General features: G+C 36.9%; 1 protein-coding gene across 1 annotated transcript in view; it reads right to left on the bottom strand.

Annotated features, from left to right (window-relative positions):
• Positions 1 to 23,274, bottom strand: part of PREX2 (phosphatidylinositol-3,4,5-trisphosphate dependent Rac exchange factor 2) — a 285,362-nt gene that overhangs the window by 203,855 nt on the left and 58,233 nt on the right. The window contains exons 2-3 of the mRNA XM_060127864.1: positions 2,613 to 2,684; positions 1,366 to 1,488 (exon numbers count right to left, since the gene is read on the bottom strand). Of these exons, the coding sequence (XP_059983847.1) occupies positions 1,366 to 1,488; positions 2,613 to 2,684 (195 nt within the window). The remainder of the gene's footprint in view (positions 1 to 1,365; positions 1,489 to 2,612; positions 2,685 to 23,274) is intronic.

Raw genomic sequence — 23,274 nt, 5'->3', positions numbered from 1 at the left:
GAGGCAGACACAGAAAATGTAGTGACTGAATAGTGGAACAGAAGTGCGTCCTCTAAAATTTCAAAGACGTGTATTTAGAAACACTGAGTGCTATTTTATACAGCTAGTAGAAAATGTATTGAATTACTTATTTCAAGAGATGGGATAAACCAGAAGAAAACAAACTTCAGAAACAGTTTAACTAAATTCATGGCTGACAGATTCATAGTGTGTTACTGAGGAAATGGATGTCAGGGTGCAAGATTCCCATGTGCAGCCCGGCACTGAGATAGCAACTACACCAGCTGGCGGGAGATGTGCATTCTTTCATGAAAGGGAACAGTCTGGATTAAGTGGATACAACACACGTGGTTTATAGTTTTGCCCAACGAAACCTTGATCTTCCTATACCCAAGGAGTCTCTCCCTTTAATATAATTATTTTTATGGACTATTTTCTGATTCTAAAAATAACATTTACAGAGTCTGCTCACCACATACAGAAATATAGATCTAGAAACTCCGTATCATTACTTTATAAAAGACTGGAAATCAAAAATAAATGAAAATTGATTTATATGACAAAATACTCCTGTACATTTTTAAATAAAACACTAATTGCATAGCATTTTGATAAGTAAATGGATTCAAATTGGTATTCTGAAAATTAGCATCAGCAGAGTGGGAGAAATAGCAGCATTATTTTTCCTTTGTCAGTATGAATGCCCTTTAGTTCTGAAAACGATTTGCACCGTACCGGTGGCTTTGTACCTTGCAAATCGATTGCATAAATAATTTCGGCTATCACGTGCAAAGGGATGAAAATGATCATACAAGCACGCCATATAATTTGAAATAACCAAGTACTGGCTTGTTCTCCTTCGGCACTGTTCAGTACAAGCCTCTGAGAAAAATTCAGATGCAGGCATATGTGTACCTAGAGGGACCAGGTCTGTTCACCTCCAGGTTAGTCACAAGTCGATTAACAAGGGAATGTTTTGACTAACAAAAGGCTCATCGCAGCATTGTAAAAGTAAGGATTTTCTGCCTCAAAAGAGAAATGCTCTATGTTTGAGGGAAACATAAAAATCCATTCATTATGAAACAGCCTGAATATTCATTAGAATTCAAAGCTACAGAGGATGCAAAAAACTAACTCGTTCGGAAAAAGAAAAGCCTGTTTATTCTTCGCTGAATAAAATGGATGATGTGAGGCCCTCTCGCCTTTTCTGGCTCTAAGTGGAAGATTTCATTGGCCTTAAAAGACCCCAAACTTTTGGTGTCAGATTTTGCTTCCAATGCTGAATTCCCACATACTACCGTGCCAGAAGTGAAACTTGAAATTTTCGGGGGAAAAGCTTTTAAAATAAACAGAAATTGATCCTACGAAGTGAAGAAAGCAGGTTCCCACTTCTTGCTGAGCATTAGGTTCTGGATGTAAACATTCCTCCACGACTTTTAAGAATTCTTTGTGTACTGCAAGGATATCTTCAATGTTTGAGAACAGCATCTGTAAATAAATGTGTAAGTGCAATAGTGAAGCAAGTTTTTACAAACTTCTATGGGAGTGGAGTATTTTCTCTCCACGTGGAAAACGTCGGTGGAGAGCTGTCCTTCCCACCCCCCCACCCCCTGGCTGGCGGAGCACCCCTTCTGTCTGGACATCCTCTCCCCTCCCACACAATTCTGGGAACCGGGAACCTAGTCCCGGCTCTCAGGACAAACCTGAGTAACTGAACCCAAGCATGGTCGTTGTCCCACCCAACTAAGGACAGCGGACTGCAGGTAAAACAGCGCGGGCAGAATGGCTGGCAGGCTCTGGGGGAAGGGCTTCTTTGCCCATAGAAGTCCCTGCTATGGGAATCAAAGTACCTTCATGTCCCTTTGAGTAACAGGTGTCTTTTGCTTGCAACCAAAAGCACCCAAACTAAAACACTCCATGGTAAGGAGAATGTAAACGTTACTATTGAATTTAATGGGAAACAGATGTGTCTATAAAATCCTTGGGAATTATTTTCCGTAAAATAAAACAGCAAGTTGGCATCCAAAATAAATATCAATGATGATTTATACAATTTCAATGAATAATGACTAGAGCACAATTAATTTTCATTTACCATCCCCCCCTTTTTTCCCCCAAACTCTTCACAATTTTCCTTCCCTACAGTTTAAAAGGAAATGCTTATACATTTGTGAGCTGAAGATACTGTGTGGACGTTTTCTGCCCCAGTGGACCCTCCAAATCGTTTGCTCTCCAGGGGTCAGAGACTGGAAGCCGCACGTACCCGCACCCTGCCGCCCAGGCCCTCTAGCAATCCCCTCACACATGGTTCAGCTCCTTTCCCCTCCAGAGACATGAAGGTTCTTGGACTTGGGGTTATCTTCTTCCTCCTTTCAAACGTTTCCAAGGTCTTGGCAAAAATTCCTCTCTGTCTTCTACACCATCCTCATAACCCCCGTTTCTTTTCCCAAACCCTAGCTTCCCTTTTTCTCATTGCTGGCCACACAATGACTGGTGACTGGTACAGAACTTATCCCGGAAGTGGAGACAAGTTGACGAGCCCTGAGGCAACATCCCACGGGTAATATTTCATCGGAGGGGACCTTGTGCTGGGGTCGAGGGCACCTCCTCACCTTCACTGTTTCTTCTGTTACATTTCTGTCAAGTTTCGACGCAGCGCACTGGTTCATCCGGTGTAAGAATGCCTGCAGAAAGCAGGAAAAGATACTATGAAGGCAACATTGGACTAATCAAACGAGTGTTGATCTGAATTAATTGTTTTTTATAAGAAACCAAAGTTTAAAAATCCAATAACTGTCGAGTGTAACAGCTTTGTTGTATAAGGCAGAGATCTTGTGCGTTGCTTCTCCTACCTGGGAATTAAATTTCCTTTATAGTTTGGGGACAGGACCAAAAGTGATCACGTAGATATGAATTAAGCGTATCCACCAAGATCTCAAAGTTCTGCGGTAAAACACACAGAGTCAAATGTTTCCTAAACTTCTAAGTCTTGTGAAGCACAAAAGACCAAAATCTAGCCCCAAATGGGATTTCTAATACAAACAAAAGGGCCAGAAATTCTAAAGGGAGCCCTTTAGAAGTGAGAGAAATTGAGGAAGTGAGGGAGGAAGGGAGAAAGAAAGGGACCTTCAAGAAGGAATGGAAGAATTTCCCATCCCCTCTTGCCCCATTCAAGTTTTAGGAAGCCAGAATTTGTATTTCTGGGAACAGGTCTGAGCTCTCCACAGCCCTATGGTAGGCAAATGAGTTCATTTGTATTTCAAAGATCTGGACTCTTCCTGATGGCCATTAAGCCCATGACTAAATAAGCTATTAATTTAGCAAAGAAAAAAAGGATTCAAAGAGTTATTTATACTGAGCCTTAAAAGAGAAAGTTTAGAAGGAAAAAAAGACGAGACTTTCTATCCAGCAAATATAAGACGTTGTCCTCAAGACAACGTCCGCTAACTACCTAGTGACCACGTGAGATCATCCCTTCCCTTGTCTGTCTTAAGAACTCCAGCCACTACCTGCCAAGTCAGGGCACACAGAAGCTTGAAGCAATCTCAAGATACTGCATCAAACAAATGAAAATTAATGTAAGAATTTCATTTTTAAAAAAGTTCATTTTTGACATGCTATATTTACAAAGATTTAAAAGATTAACAAAACCCAGGATTGTGCATAATATTCCAAAATTATCACCCTCAAGACATTGCTAACAACAGTATAAAACGGCACAACACTTTTAAGGACAACTTACAATATATCTCAAATTTTTAAGTGGGCATTCCCTTTAACCCAGTAATTCTACTTCTGGGAATTTATCCTAAGAAAATATTCAGACAAGGGGTTTCAGTGTATTGATTACAAAAGTGGAAACCACCTAAATGCCCATGATTAATGGGATCATTTAATATATGATGGTACATGCAAACTACAGAATACTGTGCAAAAGTATAATCATAAATGGAATGGGATGAAAATTATATATACATATGTGTGTATACAACAGATGTCTATAAAATACTGTTTGGCAAAAAAAATTACTAAACAGCATACTGGATGTGTGCATACCTATACATACACACTTTCGTGTATATATACATATATATATACACACACACAACTGTATATGTGTGTACATATACGTACATACGAATATTACACATGGATATAATATATACACATATACACATGGGTAATGTCAGTGTGCGTTCATACTAAGAAAAAATATGTAGCATATACCAAAACGCAAACAGTGATTACCTCCAGGTGATAGGAAGATGACCTTTGTACACTTCCTTATTGTCAGACTATCTGGCTGTGTGCACGTTGTAACTTTTGTAAAGAAAAATAACAATATTATTTAAAGGAAACAAAACAAATGGGCCACAGATCTCACTCCTAGCTTTAGCTTCAGCACCATCTTGATTCCTGATTCAATGGGTTCACATTTCAGATTCCATAACTACAAAGCCACATCAGTACTGACAGCCTCAAATGAATGAAGGAATTCAGCTGAATTAAATAAAATGAATATGAAAGTACTGGATGTCACCTTAACTTTTTTATTGGAAACGTGATACAATCTTTTGAAATATTATCTAAAGTTAGGTATAATTTGCAATGGAGAGAGATTTTCGAATTTTCTGACTTTAAGTGCCCACTTTAATTAGTGTTAGTCTAATTTTTAATTTTAGTTTTGTTTTTCTGGAATAGTTTTCCATATACCTATACTAAAAATGCTCCTTAGCTCTTTCTGTTTAGTCTTAAACAGCACAGTTGCTTTGGTTGCCCAGTTTACATTTCGTATTAACCACGTAGGAAACATAACCTCTCATGCAAGCAAAACTTAAACTTCACTTCTACATGTATAAACCTTATCTTCATAAACTGAACTCAGTCACATTCTGAAACCAACAAATTGAAGACAGGAGGTAGTGAAAATGAATCAAACTAGGAGGTAGAAGGAAACATACAAGCTAATAAAGTAAACTCTATCTTTATCTGACTTTTTATCTTCAATCCTCCCTGACAATAGGGAACTTTTTGTTTAACTGCATAGGAAAGAAAACCTGGAACTTCTTAGCATTTCTAACCAAGCATTTATTTTTCCCAAGAGCCTCATTTTATACAACAGTGAAGGCAGATTTAAGACAGTTTGCCCAGAGGGCAAAATCATGAAAACTGTTTGACATTTTTTACAAAATGTGTAAGTCTTCCTCTCTGAAGATAAACAACGTGTTCTCAGAATCATCCTTTAATAACCAGAATCTACAGAGTCCTTTCAGACTTTGGTAACTGGGGCATTTAATCTTTCTCCTATCAATCAAGGAAGCATTAATACCCTAGTCACAAAAACACATGAGATTTAATATGTTGTTTTATCTCTGTACTCATCCATTCTCCCTGGTTCAGAATTTCATCAGAATTATATCATCTTCATTCTGATACAAATATATGGAAAATAAGTACCAGAAAATGGCTTTTAATGCCAGTGGTTCTCAAACTTTTCACTGTGTGTGAGACTTGGAGAGCTTCTTCAAATGCAGATTCCCCAGCCCTGTCCCCAGAAGGCCTGATTCAGCAGATTGGTTTAGGACCCAGAAATCTGCATTTTGAGCAAGTTCCCTAATACACTTGGTCCAGAGACCACAGTCTGATGATCTTTATGTTTATTCTTCCAAAGACTAAAGAAACAGACTGGGAAACAAATAAGTAAGACTCAATGGGAAAAACGGGTTCACTTATTTCACCCTGACTCTCAACTCCAGGTCATACTCCCTCTATGTACAGTACCCTCTCGCTCAGCCACTTGGAGTTCCTGATACCTCACCAGAGGACCCTCCTCCCAACAATGAAAATCACAAGCTGGGCTGTGTAAACAGGTGATAATAATCTCTGAAGGCTCGTGAGATGCAGAGACAGGTGAGCCAGGTAAGACAGCCTAGGTCACCTTTGGAGGAAGGGACCGGGACCGCCAGCTTGCAGGTGTGTAATTAGCACAGCACACACTCAGCAAACCAGCGCTTCCCTGACGATGATGCTGCATCGTGTATTCCCAGATATCACTCTAGTCGTGGGCTGCTTTCCTCCCATTCAGAGAGCTCACCTCACCTTCTCTTCAATTTGGTCCACGTTGTTTTCCTCTCAGCAAGAGTTTGATAAAATGTATTAAATGTGATACATTAGTTAAAGTTTGAGAAAGCCAAAAATGTCACAAGTTTGCTACCAAGAAATCAAAAGAAGGAAGAAAACTCTTTCAGATATAATAGGGAGATGACAGCAATCCCCTTTGGCCTTGTCTGTCCATCTGGGCCACTACCAGCTCAAAAGTCAAGTCCATGATGAGTTTTATTCTCAGAAGGCATTTGCTTATCTTATAATTTCAGTGTACTAAATGATAATCTTTCTCAACTCATTTTTGTCCTTCCCACTCTTTTCATCAGTCAGGCACACACAGATCACTCTCAAATATCGCACAGATTTTAACAGTTCGCACTTTTAATTCTAGATACCTGATGCCAATCTGAATTTCATATCATACAGGGATTAAACCTTATTACTCCTATAAATATTCTACATTCAGAATGATTTTAGCAGCAACTGTCATCTTGAAACTGTGGCTATTTAATATCAATAGAGATGGATAAATTTTACATATGAAGGATTTAAGAGGAGCCGCCCTATTGCAGGAAAAAGTGTACTCATTTCATGAAAATACGTGGAAAAAATAAGAGTAAATATTTTCCTTTTACCTCTTGAACTTAAAACAATATTATGACATCAAAATTCTTTGGAAGACAGTGTTTTGTTTTGACTTCCTGAGAAAAAAACAAAGTCCTATTAAGTGAAAAAGGCTTGTCATTTGAGTTTGCCTTGAATACCTGGTTGATCATGGCGCCATTTCATCGGAATGGAGAAGTCGAAATGAGGAGTAATTGTTGGAGTGGGAGGGTCAGCTTGTCCTGGCCATGTCGAATTTGAGATGCCTACTGGACACCACTGTAGAGATCTCAAGTAGGGAGGTAGCTGTACTGATCCTGGTTTCTGAGGGGAGTTCGAGGCTGAAGTTAAAGAGTTGAATGTCCCTGGCACAAAGACATAACTCAGGGAAAGTGTTCATAACTCAGGGAAGAGAGAAGAGACAGCTGGCCCCAGTTCATTGGAGAAAGTATATAGATAGAGAAGAAAAAAAAGCCCCAGGACATAACCTTGGGGGCACTCCAACATTTAGAGGTCAAGCAGAAGAAGAGAAACTAAAGAAGTCAGTAAGGTAGGAAGGAGCAAAACCAGGAGTATAGTGTCACAAAAGCCAACAGAGAGAGGGCTTCAAGAAAGAAGGAGTGGTCAATCGCTTTAACAGTGCTGAGAATTCAGGTAAGGTACAAACAGATATGTGACTTGACAACACAAGGTCGGTCACTGGTGATCTTGACTGTGGCACTCCCAAATGAATGGATAGAAGGAGAAATGGAAAATAGAAAGATGGAGTCTATAACCACAGAAAACGTTTAAAAGTTTTTAAAGTTTTGCTGAGAGAGGGAGCAGAGATATGGAGGTGAATTTAGAACAAGGAACAGTTTATTTTTTAAGCTAGAAAATACTAGCTCAATTCATTGTTCGAGTTACATTTTATGTTCCCTTATTATACTTTTGGCAAATCTTTCATAAATTCTCCAGTCCACTGGATCTCACTTTTTCCTGAACACCCATTGAGTCCCAATTTTTTGAGTAGGACTCCTTTATTTAACATAAAAAAAAGTACTAGACATGCATATTGTGGTGTTACGGTCTGTAAATTTAAATACATATTAACTATTAACCACTAAACAAAATTCAATGACAGGCATTGTTCTTGGCAGTGGTTCTTAAACATTTTAATCTCAGGACTCCTTTACACTCTTAAAAATTACGGAGAACCACAAAGAGCTTTTATTTATGTGTATTATTATCTAACAATATTTAATATGTTAGCAACTAAAACTAAGGAAAATTTTAATATTTGCTATCCAAAAAATTCATTTATTTACAAATTTATTTAAAATTAACAATTATAAACCCATTACATGTTAACATATATAACATACTTTTATGAAAAACAGCTATCTTTTCCTAAAAAATTGTAGTACGAAGTATGGTACTATCTCATAAGAATGCAAATTTCTTTAACGTCTGGCTTAATAGAAAATAGCTGACTTCTCAAATGCTTCAATGCATTGTGATATATTGTTTGGAAACGTATTTTCAATGATAGTTGGAAAAGGGAAAAATATGTTCATTGCTATAACATTTTCAGTGAGTTGTGAATATTCTTCTTTAATACAACAACAAAATTCAATAAGTGGTAGTTTCTTAAAGGTAGTCATGATGTGGAATCCGAAACCGTATCAGTGAACTTTTCATACTCTGTTACCTTAAAACCCATTGACCTATCTTGGAATTTGAAGAGACCTTTTAACCATGTTTGATGTTGCCCTTTTTTTTTTTTTTTTTTGCGGTAAGTGGGCCTCTCACTGTTGTGGCCTCTCCCATTGTGGAGCACAGGCTCCAGACGCGCAGGCTCAGCGGCCGTGGCTCACGGGCCCAGCCCCTGCGCAGCATGTGGGATCTTCCCGGACTGGGGCACGAACCCATGTCCCCTGCATCGGCAGGCGGACTCTCAACCACTGAGCCACCAGAGAAGCTCAATGTTGTACATTTTTAAATAGTAATTCACTGAGAGTTATGCATATCTTCCAAATATTAACACATTTCATTATTCAATATTTAAAAAACACATCACATTAGTTAATCTCAGTATATCCAACTCATTAGAAAAGTCTTTAAGTGTAAGGAAGCTGCCAAGCTCACAGTGATAGACATAAATTTTCCAAACTCTAAATTCACTTGAATTTATCACCATAAGCAAATACTACCAGTTTTTTTCTTGCAATGACAGGCTCACTTCATTCTTTTTTGAGAAAATATCTTCCAAATACCCCAAATCTGAAACCACAGTTCATCCCACAGCTGCTGTTTCAAGTAAATATGATGTTCCACAGCAACTCAAACAATCACACCCAGTCTTTCCCTGGAGACAACCATAACACTTGCATATGCAGCAAAGTACCTAGCTATATCTCCCATCTCATCTCACAGAATATTAAACAGATGTGCTTAAGAGTCAAGATTTAATAAAATTAATAATTTTTACAGCTTTATCCAGAACATTCTTCAATGCAACCGGCATTCCCAACCACCCACGCGAGTGGGTGACAGTGAAGTATACAGTGACAACTAGTACAGTGACAACTAATACAGTGACAACTAATACAGTGACAACTAGTACAGTTTGGTGCCATTGCGTTGACTCACGCTAAAGCACTGGCAGCTTTACACATCCTTGCTTTGCACCATTAGTGCAAACATCAACACACAAACAGGTGAAAACAGAATTACAACTTACCAGATCACAAACGCCTGAGCTGAAATGTTTGCCAGAAGCAGTACAGGTTAGGAGATCCTGAACTGTAACTGACAAATTATTGAAGGCTCAGTATGGACAAGTCTGAGGATTAAAACTCCAGGGGGACACAGTCAAAGGAGGGAGGGGAGGGCTCACACTTTTGTGAGTTTTACCTCCAGGAGCTTTACCAGTTTCTCACAGTGAACATCAGAGTGAAATCTTCTCCTGTGCCCCTAGAGGGAGGGGAAAAGTAACCATTTTGAAATACATCAGAGCATTCTGTTCTTCTTAATGAGGCCTGCTCAAGAAGAAACTATTTCCCGGGAGTCTACACTATTGGGGTTATAGCAGAGCCTAATTGAACTGTGGGAAGAGAAATGCTGACTCCTGCCTGCTCTAATCTTCCAGATGGGAAAAGAAAAATACTCAACCCTCACTTACACTTGCCAACTTTTTCCATATAAGGAGGGGGGACTACTGAGAAAAATTGGTGAAGGTCACAGCTCAGGGACACAGGCTCACCAAAAGACTTAATCATAAGACTACAGAACACTTCCCATCCCCCCACATCTTACTTACCACACACTAAAGGCCTATTTACCAGAGTTCCTTTCACATAGTACATCATGTCTGGCTCTCAACCAAAAATTATAAGGCATACTAAAAGACAAAAAAAGCAGATAGAAGAGACAGAGCAAGCGTCAGAACTAGACTCAGATATGGCAGAGATGTTGGAATTATCAGACCAGGAATTTCAAACAACTAGGAGTAATATGCTAAGGGTTCTGCTGAAAAAAGTAGACAACATGCAAGAACAGATGGACAATGAAAGCAGAGAGATGGAAATTCTAAGAAAAGATCAAAAAGAAATCCTAGAGATTTTTTTCAAACTGTAACATAAATGAAGAATGCCTTTGATGGGCTCATTAGAGACTCGAGTAAAGAATCACTGACTTTGAGGATATGGCAATAGAAACTCCAAAACTGAAAAGCAAAGGAAAAAAAAAAAAAAAGACTGAAAGAAATGGGATAGAATATCCAAAAACTCCACAGTTCTCCACAGTGACATATGGTATAATATATACATAATGGGAATAACAGAAGGAAAAGAGAGATGAGAGAACAGAAGAAATATTCAAACAATAATGACCAAGAATTTCCCCAAATTCACGTCAGATACCAAACCACAGATTCAGGAAGGTCAGAATACCAAACAAGACAAATGCCCCCAAAACCCCACAATTAGACATATATTCAAACTGAAAAAAATCAAAGATTAAAAGAAAATCTTGAAAGAGCCAGAGGAAGAAAACACCTTACTTACAGAGGAACAAAGAAAAGAATTACATTTGACTTTTCCTCAGAAACCATGCCAGCAAGAAGAGAATGAAGTGAAATATTTAAAGCGTTGGGAGAAAAAAAATCACCAACCTAGAATTCTGTACCCTGTGAAACTATACTTCAAAAGTGAAAGGAAAATAAAAACTCTCAGATAAACAAAAATGGAGTGGTAGACCTGTCTTGCAAGAAAGAGTAAATGTTATTAAAACAGAAGGCAAATGATACGGGTCAAAAATTTGGATGTACATAAAAAAAGAAAAAAAAATCAGAGAGAAGCAATAAATGAAGGGAAAATAGAAACTTTTATTTTTCTTACTCTAAATTGATCTAAAAGAGAAAAGTTTGTTGAAAAGAATAACAGCAACAATGTATTCAATTATGTATGTATATGTGTGTGTATACATACACATGCTTATGTATTCTTATGTACAAGTGACATGAATGACAGCAATGATACAAGGAAGAAGAAGGAGGTATTAGGAATATTTTGTTATTATAAGGTACTTGCACTACCCATGAAGAGTTATAGTGTTATTTGAAGGTGTACTTGAATCACTTGTAAAAGCATATTGCAAACTCTAAGGCAACCACTAAAAGAAAAGTTTAAAAAGTATAATTGATATACTAAGAAAAGAGAGAAAATGGAATCAATAAGATGCTCAATTAAAGCCACAGAAAGAATGGAAGACAAAAACAGAAAAAAAAAGGGCAATAAATAGAAAACAGTAAAAAATATGGGAGATATTAATCCAACTATATCAAGAATCACACTGAATGTCAAGGGTCTAGATACACCAATTAAAAGAGATTGTCAGAGTGGATCAAAAAACAATTCCCAACTCTACATTGTCTAAAAGAAACCGACTGTAAATATAAAAACACATACAGATTGAGAAAAGGGATGGTAAAAGATATACTATGCTAACATTAATCAAAACAAAGCAGAAGAAGCTATATTAATTTCTGACAGAGCAGACGTCAAAAGCAAGACGAGTTCTCAGAGATAATTAAAAAGATGTCAATTCTCCAAGAACACATAACAACCCTTAACACGTATGTGTCTAACAAGAGCATCAAAATACATGAGGCAAAAACTGATAGAACTGTAAGGAGAAATAGATGAGTCCACTATCATTGTTGGGGACTTAATTTTTTATCAGAAGTGAAAATATCCAGCAGGCAGAAAATCAGTAAGACACAGCTAAACTCAACAACATTATCAATTAGCTGGATATAATGGACATCAATTAACTATATCCAACTACGCAGAAAATACATTCTTCTCAAGCTCACATGGAATATTGACCAAAACAGAGCATATTCTGGGGGATAAAACACATCCTAACAAATCTAAAAGAATAGATATCATAAAATATCTGCTCAGACCACAATGGAACTAATTAAACTAGAAATCAATAATAGATAGAAGACCCCCAAATGCATGGATATTAAACAATACACTTCTTAATAACACATAGGTCAAATAAGAAGTCTCAAGAGAAATATGAAAACATTCTAAAAAAAATGAAAATACAGCTCAGCAAAATTTGTGGGATGCAGCAAAAGAAGTGCTTAGAGGGACATTTATAGCATTGAGTGCATACATTAGAAAAGAAGAAAGATTTGGACTTCCCTGGTGGTCCAGTGATTAAGACTCCATGCTTCCACTGCAGGGAGCATGGGTTCAATCCCTGGCCAAGGAAATTCCACATGCCATGCGATGCAGCCAAAAAGGAAAAAAAGAAAGAAAGAAAAGAAAAGAAGAAAGAATTAAATCAATCATCTAAGCTTTTGCTTAGGAAAGAAGAGCAAACTAAATCCAAAGTCAGCAAAAGGAAAAAATAATAAAAATTAGAGGAGAAATCAGGAAAACTTAAAACACAAATCAACAGCAAAACTCAACAAAACCAAAAGCTGGTTCTTTGCAAAGATAAATAATATTGATAAGCCTCTAGCCAGATTAATGAGAGAAAGAGAGAGTAGAGATGTAAATTACTAGTATCACAAATGAAAAATACAACATTATCACAGATCCCATGGACATAAAAAGGATAATAATGGAATATTATGAAAAACATTATGACCACAAATGATAACTTAGGTGAAATGGATCAAATCCTTGACAGACATGATCTGCCAAAATTCACACAAAAAGAAATACAATTTAAATAGGACTATATCTATTTAAAGGAACTGAATCAATATTTAATAACCTTCCAAAATAGAAAGCACCAGACCAAACGAGTCCACTAGTGAATTCTATGAAACATTTAAGGGAGAAATTATATCAATTCTCTAGAGTGCCTTTCAGAAGACTAAAGTAGAAGAAATACTTCCTAACTTGTTCTATAAGGCCAGCATCCCTAATACCAAAATCAGACAAAGATTTCACAGGAAAACTACAGACCAATATCACTCACAAACTAGATTCCAAAATCCTAAACAAAATATTAACAAATAAAATCCGAAAATGTATAAAAAGAATTGTACACCACAGGCAAGTGGGATAATCCCAGATATGCAAAGCTGGTTCAACATTTGAAAATCAACTAATGTAATCCATCACATCAATAGTATAAAAATAAAAACCAGGGCTTCCCTGGTGGCGCAGTGGTTGAGAGTCCACCTGCCGATGCAGGGGACATGGGTTCATGCCCTGGTCTGGGAAGATCCCACATGCCGCGGAGCGGCTGAGCCTGTGAGCCATGGGCGCTGAGCCTTCGCGCCCGGAGCCTATGCTCCACAACGGGAGAGGCCGCAACAGTGAGAGGCCCGCGTACCGCAAAAAAAAAAAAAAAAAAAAAGAAAAGAAAAACCATATGGTCATAACGATAAATGCATAAGATGCATCTGACAAAATTTAACAGCCATTCACAAAAAATGCTCTCAGCAAACTAAGAACAGAGGAGAACATCCTCGACATTACAGAAATTCTTTTAAAACCCTACAGCTATCATTATACACAATGGTGAGAAACTAGAAGCTTTCACTAAAAAACAAAACAAACAAACAAATATAACAAAACAGAAAAAGCCTTACACATACAGAGAACAAACTAGTGGTTACCAGAGGGGAGCGGGGTGGGGAAAGGGCAAAACAGGTTAAGGGAATTAAGAGGTACTAAATAAATAAGTCACAGGGATGTAAGGTACAGCACATGGGATATAGTCAATATTTTATAATAACTTTGTATGGTGTGTAATATATAAAAATATTCAATCACTATGGTGTACACCTGAAACTAATATAATATTATAAGTCAACTATACCACAATAACTAAAAAATTAAAATAAGTTTTAAAAAGAAGAAACAAGAAGCATTCCCACTAACATCAGGAACAACACAAGGATGTCTCCTCTTACCACTCCTGTTCAGCACTGTATGGAATTCCTAGCTAATGCAAGACCAAAAAAAGGAAATGAAAGGCATATAGATTGGAAAGAAAAAATGAATTTGCCTTTGTTTGCAAATGTATAATTGTCTATGTAGAAAATCCAAAAGAATTAACCAAAAAACTGCCACAACAAATAAGCAATTATAGCAAGGTTGTAGGACACAAGGTTAGTATACAAAAGTCAATCACTTTTCTATGTACCAACAATGAACAAGTGGAATTTGAAATTGAAAACCCAATACTTGTACATTAGCACCTCCAAAATTAAATACTTAGGAACAAATCTAACAAAATGTGTACAACATCTATATGAGGAAAACTACAGAACTCCAAATAAAAAATATCAAAGAAGAATTAAATATTCCACATTCATGGATAGGAAGAGTCAATAATGTCAGGATGTTAGTTCTTTCAACTTGACCTGTAGATTTAACACAATTCCAAATAAATTCCAGCAACTTATTTTGTGAATCTCAATGATTCTAAGTTTATCTGGAGAGATAAAAGACACAGAATAGACAATACTGAAGAAGAATAAAATCAGAGAACTGACGTTACTTGACTTCAAGGCTCACTATAAAGCTACAGTAATCAAAAGAGTGTTGTATTGGCAGAAGAATAGACAAACAGATCAATGGAACCCAACAGAGGCCCCAGAACTAGACTCACACAAATACAGTCAACTGATCTTTGACAAAGGAGCAAAGGCAAAAAATGGAGAAAGAACAATCCATTCAACAGACGGCGCTGGAACAACTGTATATCCACATGCAAATTAAAAAGCAGCAGCAGCAGCTAGACATGGACCTTACATCTTTCAGAAAAGTTGACTCAAAATAAATCATAGACCTAAATGCAAAATGCAAAGCTAGAAGATAACATAAGAGAAAATATAGTTGACCTTGGGTAGGGTGATGACTTTTTTAGATACAACAAAGGCATGATCTATGTAAGAAATAACTGATAAATTGGACTTCATTAAAATTAAAATTTCTGCCAAAGATATATATGATGAAAGACTGTTACCCAAAATATACAAAGAACTCTTAAAACTCGACAAAAAGAAAATGAACAACCAGATACTTAAAATGGGCAAAAGAATTGAACAGATACCTCACCAAAGATATGTAGGTGACAAATAAGCATATAAAAAGATGCTCAAATCTTATGTTATTAGGCAATTGAAAATTAAAACGACAACAATGAGATACCACTACACACTTACTAGAAAGGACAAAATCCAAAGTACTGACAACACCAAAGGCTGGTGAGAACGTGGAGCAATCAGGAATTCTCATTCACTGCTGGTGGGAATGCAAAATGGTACAGCCACGCATGGGCATCCATCGCTCTACAAACCATCAAAAAAAAAAATATATATATATATATGCGCCACATCTGGATTATTCAGGTGCCTAAAGAGATCACAATGATACCTAAATAGCATATCACAAAATCCAGTGAAAGCCCTTTTTTAAAAAAAATTTATTTATTAGTTATTTATTTTGGCTGCATCGGGTCTTAGTTGCGGCACATGGGATCTTCTTAGTTGTGGCACGCGGGATCTTTAGCTGCAGTTCTTAGTTGCGGCACGTGGACTCAGTTGCGGCAGGCGTGCAGGATCTAGTTCCCCAACCAGGGATCGAACCCTGGCCCCCTGCATTGGGAGCACAGAGTCTTACTCACTGGACCACCAGGGAAGTCCCCAGTGAAAGCCCTTTGAATGTTCTTTTCTTATGATTCAGACCCAAAAGGATTTGTTGTGTCATAATTGTTGAGGACTGTTTAATACCTGCCCAATTTCGCATCAAAAGATGTTTTACTCTCTTTCAGAACAACTATTAATTCAAAGTGAACATCATCACCATCTGAGAGCCTAGGTGAAGATAATTTTTCATCATACCATCCAGATTTTTTAAACTCCTTTGGCTGAAACTTCTCCCAGGATTTGAGGATAATTAAAACATTATTTAGTGTCTTCTATTTGTCTTCAGCACGCCAAAGGCAGCATGATGAACCGTGATCTTCAGGAGTTTTCAAGGAAAGAATTCATCTTTGTCAGCAGCTAATTAGTGCACTAACTACACACAAGACACACAATTTTAAAGGTGTTTAACAGTTAGGTGGCTGGAAAGTCAAATGGACAGAAGATGAAAGAGAAATCAGAATCATTCTCAATGCAATTATAGTCATGTGTAAAACTATTAAAAATAAAAGTGAAAATTTAGGAAATTTATTGAGATGGTTACAATAAAAACTACAATAAATGCAAACATTTCTGAAGTGTGCCATTTGTTAATTTTTAAAGTTTTGCTAAGTTTTCGTTAAGTTTTTTAAAATTTTTGCTTATGTTTTTGTGATTTTGATTCCCACATCTCATCTCACAGTTCAGCCTGTAAAGATAGGTATATTGGAGCTGTCTTTCTTGGATATTTAACTTCCATTGACCTAAGACAATGAGTTAGTCTAAAGCAGAGATCGAGAACAGTAGCGGTATTTTTTTTTAGTAGAGGTATTTTTAAACATAGCACAGAGTGGTTAAAACATTGATTCAACTGCTAACGTTTAAAGAAGTAACAGCATTCACATAAAAGTGACTATAGTCTCTCTTCAAACACTAGGGAAAAATCAACACAGGTCTCACATTCCTGAATGGTTACAATGGGCTAGAGCAAAGGCAGCCACAAGTTTTCATTTGCTTCAGTCACCACTATTCCTTATTATCCCTACACCAAAGTGAAACGTTACCTGTTATTTATTTTTACACTAATGTTGTTATCATTCTTACACAAAAATCCATTTTATTCATGTTTGTGACTTAGAAATTTCCACAGCCATTTCAGTTTTCAGCCCATAGTCTTGAGGTTTTGCAATGGCCCTTTTGGCTCTGATAAATTTTTAATCCTGATCGTTCCAGACTTCTAAGTTTTAAAATAGCATTTGATCTTAACGTATTTGAGTGAAAAAGTACTCCCAAGATAAGAGAGACATAAAAACCTTAAATAGGAAAACTAAGAAAACTTAACACCTAGTTGCTTAACACCTAGTTTTTCAAAGAATTCGGAATCAAGTTAGATGCTAATTCTTAGAAGTGATATTTTCTACAGACAACTCTGCAAACCATGTCTACAGCTAGTTTTCTCAAAGACTGAAAAAACTCTAAGTCCTTTATTTTAAACTATTAATTTTTTAAAATAAAGTGACTTTTGGGGCAATAAACTCTTCTTGGCTTAGACATTCTAATAAGTATCATTTGATTTCTAATGATCTTCTGTTCTTTGTATTGTTTTGGGTGATGGATCTCTCCAGAATAGTCAGGGATACACCAAACTTTAGGGAGAAATCAACTAAATAAAGTAAATAAGATTAAGAAACACCCAATGACTACAGTCAGCTGTTTTGAAACCCCTCAAAATTAACCCTCCATGTTCCCCCCCTAACCCACCTGCAAACAGCTGCCCACATACCTAAACAGACACAGGATGCCTCCTAGATGTGGAGTTCAGCCCTATGGTTAGCATCTATGAAGGAAAAGGCTCTAAGCTTCAGTTTCCTCACTCAGTAAATCAGGTTAATAATAATAATATCTATCTTTGGGACAGATGAAGAACTTTTGCACAGGTCATTTTTGTTGGCACTTGGACAGTGCTAGTGCCTAATTCGGACCAAATAAATGTTAGCCAGCCAACACCACTGATGAACATAGATACAAAAATCCTCAACAAAATATTAGCAAACAGAATCCAACAGCACATTAAAAGGATCATACACCATGATCAAGTGCGGTTTATCCCAGGAAAGTAAGGATTCTTCAATATATGCAAATCAATCAATGTGATAAACCATATTAACAAGTTGAAGAATAAAAACCATACGATCATCTCAATAGATGCCGAGAAAGCTTTCGACAAAATTCAACACCAATTTATGATAAAAACGCTCCAGAAAGTAGGCATAGAGGGAACTTTCCTCAACATAATAAAGGCCATATATGACAAACCCAGAGCCAACATCATTCTCAATGGTGAAAAACCGAAACCACTTCCACTAAGATCAGGAACAAGACAAGGTTGCCCACTCTCACCACTATTATTCAACATAATTTTGGAAGTTTTAGCCACAGCAATCAGAGAGGAAAAAGAAATAAAAGGAATCCAAATTGGAAAAGAAGAAGTAAAGCTGTCACTGTTTGCAGATGACATGATACTATACATAGAGAATCCCAAAGATGCTACCAGAAAACTACTAGAGCTAATCAATGAATTTGGTAAAGTAGCAGGATACAAAATTAATGCACAGAAGTCTCTTGCATTCCTATACACTAATGATGAAAAACCTGAAAGAGAAATTAAGGAAACACTCTCATTTACCACTGCAACCAAAAGAATAAAATACCTAGGAATAAACCTACCTAAGGAGACAAACAACCTCTATGTAGAAAACTATAAGACAATGATGAAAGAAATTAAAGATGATACAAACAGATGGAGAGATATACCATGTTTTTGGGTTGGAGGAATCAACACTGTGAAAAAGATTATACTACTCAAAGCAATCTACAGATTCAGTGCAATCCCTATCAAACTACCAATGTCATTTTTCACAGAACTAGAGCAAAAAATTTCACAATTTGCATGGAAGCACAAAAGACCCTGAATAGCCAAAGCAATCTTGAGAAAGAAAAATGGAGCTGGAGGGATCAGGCTCCCTGACTTCAGACTATACTACAAAGCTACAGTAATCAAGACAATATGGTACTGGCACAGAAACAGTACCAGTAAATCAGTGAAACAGGATATAAAGCCCAGAGATAAACCCACACACATATGGTCACCTTATCTTTGATAAAGGAGGCAAGAATGTAAAATGGAGAAAAGACAGCCTTTTCAACAAGTGGTGCTGGAAAAACTGGACAGCTACATGTAAAAGAATGAAATTACGGCTTCCCTGGTGGCGCAGTGGTTGAGAGTCCGCCTGCCAATGCAGGGGATGCGGGTTCGTGCCCTGGTCCGGGAGGATCCCGCATGCCGTGGAGCGGCTGGGCCCGTGAGCCATGGCCGCTGAGCCTGCGCGTCTGGAGCCTGTGCTCCGCAGCAGGAGAGGCCACAGCAGTGAGAGGCCCACGTACCACAAAAAAAAAAAAAAAAAAAGAATGAAATTAGATCACTCCCTAACACCATACAAAAAAATAAACTCAAAATGGATTAAAGATCTAAATGTAAGAACAGACACTATAAAACTCTTAGAGGAAAATATCGGAAGAAGACTGTTTGACATAAATCGCAGCAAGATCCTTTTTGACCCATTTCCTAGAGAAATGGAAATAAAAACAAAAATAAACAAGTGGGACCTAATGAAGCTTAAAAGCTTTTGCATAGCAAAGGAAACAATAAAAAAGACGAAAAGACAACTCTCAGAATGGGAGAAAATATTTGCAAATGAAGCAACTAACACAGGATTAATCTCCAAAATATACAAGCAGCTCATGCAGCTCAAGGTCAAAAAAACAAACAACCCAATCCAAAAATGGGCAGAAGATCTAAATAGACATTTCTCTAAAGAAGATATACAGATTGCCAACAAACACATGAAAGGATACTCAACATCACTAATCATTAGAGAAATGCAAATCAAAACTACAGTGAGGTATCACCTCACACTGGTCAGAGTCATCAAAAAATGTACAAACAATAAATGCTGGAGAGGGTGTGGAGAAAAGGGAACCCTCTTGCACTGTTGGTGGGAATGTAAATTGATGCAGCCACTATGGAGAACAGTATGGAGGTTCCTTAAAAAACTAAAAATAGAACTACCATATGACCCAGCAATCCCAGTACTTGGCATATACCCTGAGGAAACCATAATTCAAAAAGAGTCATGTACCACAATGTTCACTGCAGCACTATTTACAATAGCCAGGACATGGAAGCAACCTAAGTGTCCATCAACAGATGAATGGAGAAAGAAGATGTAGCACATATACACAATGGAATATTACTCAGCCATAAAAAGAAACGAAACTGTGTTATTTGTAGTGAGGTGTATAGACCTAGAGCCTGTCATACAGAGTGAAGTAAGTCAAAAAGAGAAAAATACCACATGGCAACACATATTTATGGAATCTAAAAAAAAAAAAAAAAGGTTCTGAACAACCTAGGGGCAGGACAGGAATAAAGATGCAGATATAGAGAATGGACCTGAGGACACGGGGAGGGGAAAAGGTAAGCTGGGAAGAAGTGAGAGAGTGGCACTGACATATATACACTACCAGATGTAAAACAGATAGCTAGTGGGAAGCAGCCGCATAGCACAGGGAGATCAGCTCAGTGTTTTGTGACCACCTAGAGGGGTGGGATAGGAGGGTGGGAAGGAGACGCAAGAGGGAAGGGATATGGGGATATATGTATACGTATAGCTGATTCACTGTTATAAAGCAAAAAGTAACACACCACTGTAAAGCAATTATACTCCAATAAAGATGTTTTTTAAGAAAAGAAACTACTGATATTAGGGGACATTTGTCGTTTTGCAGTAGTTGAGAAAATTTTCTGCATCTTGGTGGATATGTAACAAAACTCATAAAGTTTGAATAGACATTAGCTTTTTCTTTGTTAGTTTACATATCCCAGGTCAGAACAGGATGCATAAAATATTTTTTAGTTATCATAACTTTTTTCTTATTCCTGGAAGGAATGTTTTCTTCTTTACCTGCACCCACCTTGCCTCATGAATATTCAACTGCTGACAGCACTGCAAGCCAATAACCATGGAAATGAACTCATCAATAACAGTTTGGTGGCTCTTATTTGCCTTATGAAGTATGTAGAAGGAATTACGATATTCCTATTTCATTTTCTTCTTGGTTTTTGAAATATAATGGGATTACTGATAATAATGTTACCCCAGAGTTTCACAGTCGAGTTTATTTTTCTCCTACTTCTTGAATGTATAAGTAAATGCTTTCAGATATTTGCTTTCTTGCAGATTGTTAATGTAATTTTTATGAAGAAAATTATGAATAGAAATTATGAATGGTTAAAAACCATTTTAAAATGTTAAAATATTTTACGTATTTATACAGACACAATACCTATTCCTCTTATTAGTGCATTGATTAAAACTTGCTGGGTGGATATTGTAAAAATGAATGATTCTTCTTGAAGGTCCTATTTCACAGATTAAGTATGCTGTAATTAAGAAAGCATCTGGCAAGTGTATTTGGTGATAGAAAATGAAATAGAAAAAAAGTAGTAATAATGGCAAACAGTTATGTATTGGTCCTTGATGTGCTGGTTGCTTTAATATATTAATTTATTTAGTCTTTACAACAAGTCTGTAAGAGTGGATGCCATATTACTCTCATTTTACAAATATGGAGACAGCCTCAGAGGGGTAAAGGTGATCGTGAGATGTCACACATCTAGTAATTAGCAGAGTTGGGATTTGAACCCAGGCAGACTGGCTCCAGAGTTCAAGCTCTTAACTGCATTACATTCTTATCTTCTATTATATTTTGCCAAACAGGATTACCCACAGTCTGAACACCTGTGCATTCTTTCCCCGTTGATTTAAAGTACCACTGGTATTTTAAATACTCAATTCCCTCCTACTTGGGATTTTTCTGGATTCTCTTCTGTTCCATTAATCTACTTGTCTATATTAGCCCAACACTAACCATTTTTATTACTATACATTAATTCTTTTTAGGAATAGAGTTGGAGTAGAATGAAAAAAAGAAAAGGAAAGAAAACTGCTAAGGAGTGAATGGTCTATTAAATATTGGGGCATGAGAAAAGGAGAGAAGGGGAAATGGTAAGTCAGAAGTGCAATGGGATGTTGAAAAGTCATATGTGTTTTAAGGATAAGAGTGGACAATTTTAGAATCAGTTTTAGAAGGTCAAGTAGATATACAAATTTCTCAATAAAATTTTTCTTTACGTTAGTTGAAACAAATATTTATCATGAAGAGAATTTAAAAATCTTTCTTTTGCACCTCATGGGGTCGCACAGTGAGCTAGATCCGCCTGTGAGAAAAAAGAGGGGGGTAGGTGTCAGGCAGAGACGGATCTTCCAGTTGGGATCCTCATTCATTTCTCTGGGTTGTTTTCCAGCATTAAGTACTTTTCCTTCCCCCACTGCTTACATTTCCTTTTCATGGGAATTGAATTCTCTCTTAATGACTTAAACAGGAATAGTGTTCTGCACTTTAAATTCGGGAAATGACAACTTTCCTGTGCCAGAGAAAAATCTGTGCTTGAGAATATTATCTATATAATGTGCTTTGTACTTCCCGCTTAGCCTTTTCTTTCATTGTGCTTTTTTTTTGAGTTATCTGACATCCATGTCAATTCCTGAACAGCACAATATGAAGTATTATACTGGAGACACAATAGTCTGCTGGCATCTCTGAATAAATATTTGTATAATATTAAAAATGGCAATTTAGCCAACACTTATTACGGGAAAATTTCACAATTATGTTCATGTAAGCTCACGAACTGCCTTTCAGAAATTTGTTTTATCCCATGTTGATCACCAACTGACACCACGACACATACTTTTATCTGAAATGCCACCCAGAATTGTGGGATATTTGAAAATCTTTATTTTTTTGTTGTAATTCTGAACGTATAGAAAAGTTCATTATTTTCATCTGACTTTAAGCTCTTTTATCAATACAAACATTATGATTTGTGAATTATGAAGGCACAGATTTTAATTTAAATTTTGCAACCTAGCCTAATACATTATCTTTGTTTAATAATTCTATTTGTGCTCTAAAGGGTTGATAGCATCTAGAAGAGCTAAGGCAACTTCAAGAATATTAGTCTTCTTTTTTATACCTGACTCTTCTGTAGGTGTTTTCAGATTGCCTGACAGCTTACTTCATCAGCCTGTGTGATTCTTCTCCACACCCAGATCAAGTAGCAGCTCACTGAAATCAAAGCGGTGGTCTAGCCATGCTCCACATACATTGTTCAATGTTTATGAATACCTTGTGTTCTAAGTCCTCTCAAGGATTATGGAGATCAGCTCCAGCCTTTATTAACACCTTATAGTTTGATCTTGAATTGATTTTTTTCCTACCTTCCATTTGATAATTTTTAA

The sequence above is a fragment of the Lagenorhynchus albirostris genome, chromosome 17 (assembly GCF_949774975.1).
Source record: "Lagenorhynchus albirostris chromosome 17, mLagAlb1.1, whole genome shotgun sequence".
NCBI classification, from domain to species: domain Eukaryota; kingdom Metazoa; phylum Chordata; class Mammalia; order Artiodactyla; family Delphinidae; genus Lagenorhynchus; species Lagenorhynchus albirostris.
This window is presented reverse-complemented; position numbering and strand designations above follow the sequence as displayed.